Source organism: Sinocyclocheilus rhinocerous, unplaced genomic scaffold, assembly GCF_001515625.1.
Source record: "Sinocyclocheilus rhinocerous isolate Xijiao unplaced genomic scaffold, SAMN03320098_v1.1 scaffold1234, whole genome shotgun sequence".
Lineage (NCBI taxonomy): Eukaryota > Metazoa > Chordata > Actinopteri > Cypriniformes > Cyprinidae > Sinocyclocheilus > Sinocyclocheilus rhinocerous.
The window spans coordinates 257,917-269,725 of NW_015656153.1; the positions used below are offsets into that span (position 1 = coordinate 257,917).

The following is an 11,809-nucleotide window of genomic DNA, read 5'->3' on the forward strand; positions in this document are numbered from 1 at the left end:
TCCTGAAGAGTTTAGCTCCAACCCCAATTAAACACACCTGAACCAGCTAATCAAGCTCTTACTAGGCATACTAGAAACTTAAAGGCAGGTGTGTTGAGGCAAGTTGGAGCTAAACTCTGCAGGACACCAGCCCTCCAGGACCGAGTTTTGGCAGCCCTGAGCTAGACGTATACATCAACTTGACATCAGTTGTTTAAACAGAAATGAAAAAAAAAAGACTTTTGGAAAGGGCATAATTTGTTAGCAGATGCTTCCTTTTTTTTTCCAAATCTTTTTTGAGCCACTTTCATATTTTATCATAATTTAATAACTTATGTTAATTGTCATTACAAATGCCACAATTCTTTGATTTTCAATTCTTTGATGTAAGAAAAAAAAAGGCAAATTTCATTTTGTTTAACCTTAACTAATAGTAAGAGTTTAAGTGCCTTTAGATCAGGGGGTCTCTAGGAGGCAATTTAATTTAATAGATCTCATTTTAATATGATTGTTCATGTCTTTTATGTTGCTTTGATGTACAATGGTTAAAAGTATTAATATTCTTGGACCTCTTCAGACATGTGCTATGAGGACATGTCTTGTTAACTGCACAGGGATAAAAGCTGAAACTCATTGGGAGAGATTAATTACAATAAGTGTCTCCTGTCTAAAATCTGCTCAGGTCTTGGCTGGGTATTTTGATTTGATCTGATATTATTGTGTTCATCATATTCTGATTGATTCTCTTTTTGTTCAGATGTTGACCTCCAGATGTTCTTCTAATTTTAAATGAGAGTATCAAACATGCTTTAAATGCATTTATGGTTAATTTTTCATTGATTCAGTGTAAAAAAAATTAAAAAAAAGGAAGAAAAAAGTGAACTCTGAAATCCCAGCTTTATCAAGCTGTAGTTTCACATCATACTCACAAGAGAGCAGCAAACTGCACATTTCAGACAGAATGTAGCAGGTCTTTGCATGGACAGTTGATTCTGGTTTGTTTCTTTTTTTAAAAATATTTAATGGTATTCGTTTGTCATTTTTTAAAATGTATCTATTGTCTGTTTTTTTAAATACACTCCTTCAGAAGTTGGGGTCAGTAAAGGCAACTCTAATGGTTACAACAGATTTGCATTTCAAATAAATACTGCTCTTTTGATCTTTCTATTGATCAAAAAATATTAAGCAGAACTATTTTCAAAATTAATAATAAGAAATGTTTCTTAAGCATCAAATCAGCATATTACAATGATTTCTGAAGGAAAAAAATCTAACCGATCCCAAACTTAGTAGTATATGTTACAATTTAAGCACTACAAGGATGTACCTTTATGTTTATGAGAAATATGTTGTTGTCTTGGAAATTAACTGCTGTAATATGACATGTTTTTTTTTAAACTTATTGTTAGGGAGGGTGTCTGTGGTGAACCAGAGATGGCTGCATTGGCTGAGCTGCAGCTTAAAGACAGGACTTCACCTGCCGTTGGTGCTCTGCTGCGTGACGCACTCCATCATTTGCCCTCCATCCGCGGTTGTTACCTCACCCACCTTGCACACATGGAATCCTCTGTCCTTTCATCCCGTGACCGGTACCTCGGCCGAACGCCTTTTGTCAGCTCTCATCTCCTACCTGAACTTACCGGCCCCTCCCTGCCTTCTGATTGGCCCTTCTTACCGCTCATAAGTCTCTATGAGCGAATGGGGCTGTCAGCTGGTGGTGGGCATCAGGTTGAGTCTCTTCCAGCAGGGTCAGTGCAGTCAGTCACTAACTGCCTTCAATGGCTGCTTGTTCTGGAGAGTTGGAGAGAGCAGGCGCTCACGGCGGTGCCACCAGTGGCAAAGTTAGCCCGGCTAGCCTGTGTCTTTCTGTGCTCCAGTGACCTCTTCCTGGAGCGGCCTGTGCAAGAGCTTACTTGGGCGCTGTTTCGCAGGCTAACACGGCCAGCTCAGCTTGAGGCGCTGGATCTGGGCTCACCTCCACCAGGCTTGGCTTCCTTTCATGACCTATACTCAGCTCTGCTGGCGCAGTATGAGGCTGTGTCATTCGGTGACCCACTCTTTGGCTGCTTCATGCTTTTGCCTCTACAGCGGTGCTACAGTGTCACCATGAGGCTGGCTGTGTTTGGAGAACATGTGGGAATGTTGCGATCGCTGGGGGTCCCGCTACAGCAGGTAAGGGGTGTCTTTTTGTCAGGTGACCTACGCACAGATTAGGCGTAATGGAAACATGACTGTACTTTTGTCTTTGCAATTCTGGGCATCTGGAGCTGTGATCCAATTCATACTGAGATTTCAGCTGTAAAGTGCAGTTCACAACATCAGATGATTTGAGTTGGGAAAGTCTAATTTAGTTTTAAAAAATGGCTTGTTTAGAATCTGCCAAATTTTCTTAATTGCAGGGATGCATGAAATTAGTGTGGTGAATAGTCAGAATTGATTTACTTGTTTCGTTGCCAATATAAAATTAGGCAACATTGTGAATATTGCTAAGAAGATAACCGTGAACGGTTGCTGTTTACGGTGTTTATTACCACGACAACCGTCCGAGTTGAACGTGCTTCTTGTGTATCCTGCTTGAAGGAGATGAAAATATCATGCATCTGAAGCTGTAATTAAATATTGGGAAACAGTGTGTATTATATGTTTATAATTGTTTTAAATGCTGCTTTCTCATTTATGAGAGGGAACAAAGGAGAGGACACATGCAGTTACTTTTTTGGTTGATATAATCCTTAGGTGTGTAAATGTATAATTGCCTTTTCATTTTTTTTCAGTTTTATTTAAATTCGTAGTTAAAATAACTAAAAATAAATGTATTTTAAAGTTTAGAATTAGACAGCCTATCCACACAGGCTTAAGCCCCGTTCACACCAAGAACGATAACTATAAAGATAACTATATTATATTAGCGTCCACACCAGCGGACGATATCATCTGTTTTTTCTAAGCACGTACTCGTCTGCCGCTTTCAATTCTCTAGCTGTTAATGTTTGTATCGTTCATCAGCTGGAAAAAAATTGTTTTGAAGGTGATTCCAACGATATCGTTTCTCTGTGCCTTTATTGTTATCGCTGTGGTGTGGACTGCTATTCTTTAATACTGAGAACGATTTTTAGAACTACAGTGGTGTGAAAAAGTGTTGGCCCCCTTCCTGATTTCTTATTTTTTTGCATGTTTGTCACACTTTAATGTTTCAGATCATCAAACAAATTTAAATATTAGTCCAAGATAACACAAGTAAACACAACATGCAGTTTTTAAATGAAGGTTTTTATTATTAAGGGAAAACAAAATCCAAAACTACATGACCCTGTGTGAAGAAGTGTTTGCCCCCCTGTTAAAACTGTGGTTTATCACACCTGAGTTCAATTTCTCTAGCCACACCCAGGCCTGATTACTGCCACACCTGTTCGCAATCAAGAAATCTCTTAAATAGGAACTGCCTGACAAAGTGAAGTAGACGACGAGGGCGGTTGGCGACACTAGGATGTGACTGGAGCAGAGATGGAAGGAAGTGACGTAGGATCAGGAAGTGAGCTGGACATAGAGGATGAATGTAGTGGCGGGGAGAAAGGAGGTAAAAATGGAAATTGGAACATAGTAGAAAATCGGAAAAGGAAAAAAAAATGGAATCAACTTTCTGGTTCGGAAAGTGAAAGGGAAAGACAACAGGAGAAAAGGAAAAAGGAAGAGTTTAAGGTAATGATACATTTCTTGTCCGATAATATGAATGCATTGAACCCACTGAAAATAACTAAAGCGATCAAAGAAGAGATCGGGAAAATCGAACATGCGAAAATGTTACGGAATGGAAAGTTGCTACTTTTTTGTAAAGATAGCAGACAACAAAAACAGGTACTAGGCTTAAAGACATTAGCAGGGAAATCTCTGAATGGAACCAACTGTCTTCAGAAAAGTTTCGATTGGCATTTTCATTTTATCTGATAAAGTAGCGCTTATGAGAGGAGCGCTGCTTTGTTTACAGCCGTTACCAGGGAAACCACAATATTTCTGACGTTCCAAAAGCACCTCCTACTGGCAGAGAATGAATGTTCATTTTCAATAATCCAGTCTGTAGTTTTTGTTCAGACCAGTGCGAAAATCCACACACATAACCCAGTTTTAAATAAATATAATAATTTATACTTCTGACTCACCCCTGGTTTAAATGCTCAATTGTGAGGTTTATCATTTTATAATTTATTTTGTTTTTGTGAAAACCTGTATCTCAACTGTAAATCAGTTGCTATTTCGTGGTCTACAACAAGAAAGAAAGCCATTATAACGTGTACATGAAAAATGTAGAAACATTGGACACAACTATGGGGCACCATTGTGCAGCAGCAAGCATAACAAAAAAGGAACCTCAAGGTTGATCTAGGAAAATGTGTGCAAATGTATACAACTTTACAAAAAATAACTTTATTCAACAATTCGCCTCCTCCGTGTCACCCTAGCACCAATTTGGAGTATCCACTGAACGCAAACAGCGTATGCTATTCTGTGTCAGCTGCGCCACGCGGATACGTTTTCTACGTTGTTTGTGCTTTGATTTGAATGTAAAACAACGTATCCTCGTGACGAAGTTGACTCAGAACAGCATCTGCTGTTTGCATTCAGTGGATACTCTCCAAAATGGCGTTATGGTGACACAGAGGAGACAAATTGTTTTTATTTTGCGCACAAAAAGTATTCTCGTAGCTTCGTAAAATTATGGTTGAACCCCTGATTTCACATGGATTATTTTACTGATCTCCTTGCTACTTTTCTGGACCTTGATTGTGTAAGGACCCTTGTTGTCTATGGGAGGGTCAGAGAGCTCTCAGAATGCATCAAAAATATCTTAATTTGTGTTCCGAAGATGAACGGAGGTCTTACGGGTTTGGAATGACATGAGGGGGAGTAATTAATAATTTTCATTTTTGGGTGAGCTATCCCTTTAATGCCACATTTGTGCTCTTCTGTGCCATGCAAAGATGAATTGTTGATGCTGATTTCATTTTACTGGTAACTTATTCTTCCCGATTGTATCTTATTATTTTAATTAAATTTATTGTTGAATTAAAATTTTTGATACAATTTTTTTGGCACAAAAGATGACATACATTTAATAAAGTTAGAAAAATGGCATTACAAAGGTAAAAAAAAAAAAAAAACCTTTAAGGAGTCAAATATCAATGGGAAGGTTAATTTCTGTCATTGATCAGAAGGTGTCTGTTCCAATTTATTTATTTTTTTTAAGTAGGAGCACTAGTGCTCCTGAAAAGAAATGTAAGCATAGAGTCCTTAAGAATGTAATATTAAAAACTAACTGGAAACGTTTTTGCAAAGTAACGTGCAAATTCACACACAACATATCTTTAATTTGGCCAGAATTGCAGGTGCTTGTCTTAATATACAAGAAGGTTTAGAGAAAATATTAAATAAGTTGTTAATAAATGTTATTATAGATTATAGAGTGTTTTAAAATTAAATATATCCGAAATGTCATCTAAAATTACCATTATTTACAATGTTATGAGGTGTTTGTGCTGAATATGCTCTTTAGGTTTTCACCAAACGTGGAGCTGTGCATTATGGCCAAACATCTCCACTTTGGTCTCGTCTGTTCAAAGGACATTGTTCTAGAAGTCTTATGGTTTGTTCAGATGCAAATTTGCAAACCTAAACCGTGCTGCCATGTTTCTTTAGAGAGAAGAGGCTTTCTTCTGGCAAGCCTTCCAAACATGAGTGCTCCTGAAAAGAAATGCAAGCGTAGAGTCCTCAAGAATGTAATATTAAAAACTAACTGCAAACGTTTTTGCAAAGTGTAAACTATTAAATATAATCTACAAATCAGACACTAGACACTAATCATTCTAATATTTTATTAAATCATTCTTCAGTATCACTAATCAATCTTTTTTTTATTATTAAACACAGGGGATCATTAATGATGCTTACATTGTAACGTGCAAATTCACACACAATGTATCTTTAATTTGGCCATAATTGCAGGTGCTTGTATTAATATACAAGAAGGTTTAGAGAAAATATTAAATAGGTTCTTAAATAAATGTTATTATAAATTATAAAGTATTTTATTATTAAATACGTCCGAAAGGTCATCTAAAATTGCTGGAGTGGAGGGGTTATAACAAATGTCATCAGAGAACAGTTGTAGTTACGAGGCAGAGGGGAAGTTATTTTGATTGATTGAGTTTGCTGCTACATTTTTATTGTAAACCAATTAAAGCGGTCTCCATCTGAAATTTGATTTGTTTGTCCTGTACAGCTGCCTATTCCACTGGAGAAGTTCACGTCCCCCATGGAAGACTCCCTTCCTCTGTTGCGGCTGTATTTTCGAGCACTAGTAACTGGAGCTCTGAAGAGGAGCTGGTGTCCTGTACTTTATGTGGTGGCTGTTGCCCACCTGAATGCGTTTATCTTCTCCCAGGATGCAGTGGCAGAGGTAAATTACCTGTGCAACAAGACCAGTGTTATTTTAGTATTATTTATTAAAGTATTGATTAATTAATTAATTAGTAATGTGAATTAGCTTTTATTTTTATATTTTCAGTTTTCATTTTTAGTTTTAAAGTTTTTTTTTAAGCACATCCCATTTTCTTTACTCTAGTTTAAGTTTTAGTAATGTTATGGGCTTTTTAAAATTTAATAAATTATACAGTATATATGTGACCCTGGACCACAAAACCAGTCTTAAGTCGCTGGGGTATGTTTTTAGCAATAGCCAAAAAAACATTGTATGGGTCAAAATTATCGATTTTTCTTTTATGCCAAAAATCATTAGGATATTAAGTAAAGATCATGTTCCATGAAGATATTTTGTAAATTTCCGTAAATATATCAAAACTTAATTTTTGATACATGTTGTGCAAAAAAATTATTTTCTCTCTGGGCCACCCCGTCACATGAAGGAAAGGCTAAGAACATAATTTAACACATTCACTATATAGATTTGACCGGTACTGACGCAATAATCTTTTTTTTTTTTTTTTTCCTTTTTTTAAGCACTTCAACTTAGTGTATTGTAACTTCTGTATTTCAGTTACTTGCCAAGGCAAAATTGCAAATTTTAGTTGGTTTTATTTCTAATATTTACTGCATAGTATTTTGAAATCTTTTTTTAAAATAATTTTAGTTTTAAGTAACAGCACCGAACAAGACCAGTGTAACAAAAAAGCATTTAGCAGAATGTTCAAGCTGCTCTTTCCATATAATAAAAATGAATGGTAACCAGAGGCTGCCAAGCTCCAGAAGTAAAAGTAGTTAGTGTGACTTGTGCATTATATTCCAAGTCTACTGAAGCAATGTACTTGCCTAATGTGAGGAAAATGCCAAAATTTAAGTTATGCAATTTAAGGTGACAAACCAAATGCACTTTATGCAAATCCACAGACCGGTGTGATTGGGCTCTTGATACAGAATATGATACTATAGACTAGGTGACATTTGAGGCTTTTTTTTTTCTCCAGAGGAAACTATAATTTATATATGCAAGCGCTCTGTCACACAATCCCAAATGGAGTGGTTGGGTTTGAAATATGTCTGAAGAGTGAAGCAAGTGTGATCGATGGTCTCTTAGTTGTCTTATTTTGTCATTGTGTGCTGAGTTATGACCGACTTGACTTACACTCTCTGTAGGAGGTGGAGGCGGCATGTCGGAGCCTGCTGAGAAAGACCTACTACCTGACAGATGAGGTACCATCAGGCATTCGCCTCTACCTTAAAGAGACATTCCATTTCCTGGTTTCATTTTAGTGACATGTCTGGTTTCTTTGTTTCTCCAGGTGTTAAAGAACCACCTGCTTCTTTTTCAGCTGCCCCAGCAGAATTCAGAGCTGGGCTTCAGCACCTATGAACAGCTGCCCCCGATTCGTGCCCGCAGGTTGGAAAGCATTGTGGGAACAGAAGTAAAGGGTGGAGAAAGGTGAAAAAGAAAAAATCCTGTCCCACAGTTTTGTATGTGATTTGTAAACTACCATCCTCATATCTGTGGTTTTTGGCCTGTTAGGAACAAGTGGCTACCATAGACTTTAAAATAAATATTTAGTTTCTTGTGGATGTGGTGTGGTTACTTGTCCATACAGCTTTTTTTTCTTTCTTTCTTTCTTTCTTTTCTTTTTTTTTTATATCCCTATCTGGATGGTAGTTATTTGATATAGGGACTTCAGATAATTCCAATTTACAGGGGTTAGTCAGTTATTTTATTTCCACCCGATTCTGAAATGTCAGGGTTTTTTCTCCCTCTATCCACAAAATTCCCAGACAAATGATACTGTTTTTGGACAAACACCAGCATCGTGTATTAATTTAAATTCTAAGTTTAAAAGCAGGAGTCAATCAAACAGTCGTTTTGGAAATCTTTTTGACCACTGCTAAGTGCTGTACGGTTGCTTTGCACTTTTGTTACAATGGAGGCTTTTATCACAGAAATGTTTGAAATGATTCACATTAATAGTTGAGCTGCCTCCATACCACATTTAGTGGAAGCTCTTAAGATAATAAAGCAGAGCCAAAAATGGGGGCGTACACTATTGAAATGGTCCACAAGGCAGCAACAGTGTGTAATAACATTTGTTATATATATATATAAAAATGTATTTGATCATCATACTCCCCAATGTTTAACATGCAGTGTGACCAGGTTTGTAGGATAACAGAACTCGCTCATCTCCCATGAATTACATATGTTCTTATTGCAGCATGTTTTATCACTAATCAGTTTTGTTTTATAGACATCGCTCTGATGAACCTTTGCTGTCAAAATAGTGCTTATGATTACAACTGATGAAAAAATGAGGAAATTCCTTGACATGAATATTAGCTTTGAGCCTCTTTTAATTGCATTGGGAGTTTCAGGGAATTACAAAGAAGCTTTCAAAGGGTGTTTATTTTTCTTTTATCTCATACTGAGATGAGTCAGAGAGGCATGAGCAACATGCTCCACTTATGTCAGTACAGTTCAAAATATTGCATAATGGGAAACAAATACCATACACTCTTCAATATACTGAAATTAAAATACCACAAAAATGACTTCTAAATCAACTTTGGAAAATTACTTTGGGCAAATAAAGACAATGGAATATTTATTCTTTCATCGACTCTTTCATTGACCTTAATGTCTATGAAAATATGATGGAAAGCTGTGGTTACTGTTTGGTCTTAAAGTTACATTCTCCCTTTAGAGCTTGTAGTTCTTCCCCTTCGGGATATTTTTTACTTGTGTCTGACTTCAACAGACTGAGTAAAGAAATGAACCTGAAAAGACTTCCATATAAAAGACGTTGGATTCCCAGAACACGCACCTGTTATGCAATCATCATGGACCAATGGCAGTTTGAAGGTGTTTAGCAACCAGTGTGACACATGTTTCAGTTTTTTTTTTCTTTCCAACTTTTCTAGAAAGTTCACACTGGTGAACTGTTTCGAACCACAAAACACCTTCGTTTCGGCAGAATTTGGTTCAAAATGTCTTTTTCAAAACACTCATTAATTTTGACAAGTCCATAAAAACAAGACCCAATGTACTTTTACATTTTCTGTATTGATTTTTCACAGGTGTTTTGCCTTTGATTTAAATTACACATTGAGTTTTAGGGTTGAAGGAAATGTCTAAACTTAGCAAAAAATTTATGGCAGAAAATTACTAATACCCTACCTTTTTTTTTTTTCTTAAAGTGCATAATTTTTGCCGACACTTTGAATCCTGTGACTTATTGAGATGTGTACTATACATTTCTAAGCAACTAAACAGCTTTTGCTTGGCGGATGATAACATAAGTGAAAAAAACAACAACTTGACACTAGTTTGAGAACTGAGAACCTTATCTTAATATTCATGGTGTTCAGTTCTGTTAGTTTTTGTTTGTACATTCGGTACGCAAAATGGTACTTATTTTCTCTGAAAATGTTGGCTGCAATCTTCAGCGTGATCAGTGAAGTTTGATCCTCAAGCCAATTGTTTTTAATGTTGACCAATGAAGTCAGAATCCCAAGCTAATGACTCTTGTGAGCTGGTTTGTTTTTGTGAATCACAAACATTTAGGAATCATTTGGAGCAGTTTCTCAGTTAATATGACTCGCATAACTGAACCGCAAGTCATTAATTTCATCATATTCAACTCCGTGAACCAAGAAATTATAGCCTATTATGTTATGTTGTACGGCTTGTGAGACCTAAATCAGTGTAGTTACTGATTTATTGTTCATATTACAATATGTAGTAACAGCAATTATGAGTTTTGTCAGTGGTAGTTTATACAAATAAAGAAACGAATGTAATATATTACCACATTTAGTTTTTTTAACATTTAGCATTGAAATGATCCCAGCATTTGAAAACAGAATTTAATGTCTGTTTTCCAAATATTTATTTAAAAGAATGGTTAAGGAACAGGAACTGCTAAATTCCTTCCTCAAAAATATGAATACAGAGACTTTTGTATATGGACAGATCACTTTTGTTTTTGCTGTTCTTGAGGCTTCTTCCTCATCTTGGTCTTTAAATGTCATTAGGAATTCAATAAAACTAAAACTAAATGCGAAAGAACGCGAAAGGCATCTCTTGTTTGCTCCTTCAGGAATGCTGACTTTTTCTTGCCAGTGAAAGACAATGAAGCCTCCTGTGAGCCGCTGTTAATGCTAGTCACACGGTTCAGCTGACATCTGGTCTGCATTATATCACAGGCAGGGGGCTCTGAGTTTCACTACGGCTCCTGTAGACAACACAACATCTCAAGTGTATCGCCCACCGTGAGATCCTATTTATCCAAATTTGTTTTTGTCCAGAATCATTTGTGTCGTTTCAAACTTGATGCGACTACAAATTGCTGATGGAAATCTGACTCCATTTACTTGTTTGTGCAATAAGCAAAATGTCAGAGACATGTTTGTTTTTTCTTAGGATTTTTATTAACATTGAAAGGGATTTTAGGCACTAATGTGTAGTCCATTTAAATACAGAAGCACACTTTCTCCCGATAGAGATGTGCAGTTATAGAGGCTGTGAAATGCACAGGCCTAAACAGCTCTGCAGTTTCTCACAGTTTTACATTACAGACATATAAAATCCCATTGATCGCACCCTGCAGTGTTGTATGCCATCTGTGTGTGTCTTTAGGGCATGTATGACACATGCTAGTGATGATCTATTAGTCTTGTTTATGCTGCGGTGTATTTTAAGGGTGTGACATTTGATTTCAAAGCATTAAAGTCTGAGTGGCTCTAACCAATGAACCACTGACATTTTTAGCATCTGTACACAGAAACATGTTTTCTTAAGAGTTTTTCTAAACATTCGTGGATGTTTTGTATTGTAAAAAAAGCTGTCTTTCCAATGATATTTTCAAGAGAAGGTAGCATATTTTTCCAGTGCTGTCTGTTAGCAAAAGTAACAGCAGCAAATTAAAAACATGAATTCCTAGTATATTGCCAAGAGTTGCGGAAACGTGTTAACAATAAATAAACAGAACAAGACGACAAGGGAAACAATGATGGCGGTATTTATACGCAGTTAAAAATTCTCAATCCATCAAAAAGTTGTTTGGCTTAGTCAGTCGTTTGTGAAAGCACAGAATTACTTTCCCTACTTCAATTTTATATAATTTTGATGTAAAAACTAAGTTAGCTCTAATGGATGGCCGTGTCTCACGACTAAACAAAATTCAGGGAATGTATGCCTGTGGATATTCATGGTATAATTATTTTTGACCGGATATGAAACAAAAATAACCTTCCAGGACACAGTCTTTTCAGAGTTTTTGGTATTTTTCTGCGACTTGGTAGTTAATCGAATTACTTATTCCTTCTCATATGCGTGAATGCA

At 36.4% G+C, this 11,809-nt stretch overlaps 1 protein-coding gene across 1 annotated transcript in view; it reads left to right on the forward strand.

Annotated features, from left to right (window-relative positions):
* LOC107719490 (RNA polymerase II-associated protein 1-like) overlaps positions 1 to 8,041 on the forward strand; it is a 26,953-nt gene extending 18,912 nt beyond the window's left edge. Inside the window, exons 21-24 of the mRNA XM_016526909.1 lie at positions 1,389 to 2,151; positions 6,254 to 6,430; positions 7,624 to 7,680; positions 7,770 to 8,041. Coding sequence (XP_016382395.1) covers positions 1,389 to 2,151; positions 6,254 to 6,430; positions 7,624 to 7,680; positions 7,770 to 7,913 — 1,141 coding nt within the window. The 3' untranslated portion in view covers positions 7,914 to 8,041. The remainder of the gene's footprint in view (positions 1 to 1,388; positions 2,152 to 6,253; positions 6,431 to 7,623; positions 7,681 to 7,769) is intronic.
* Positions 8,042 to 11,809: the final 3,768 nt, after the last annotated feature.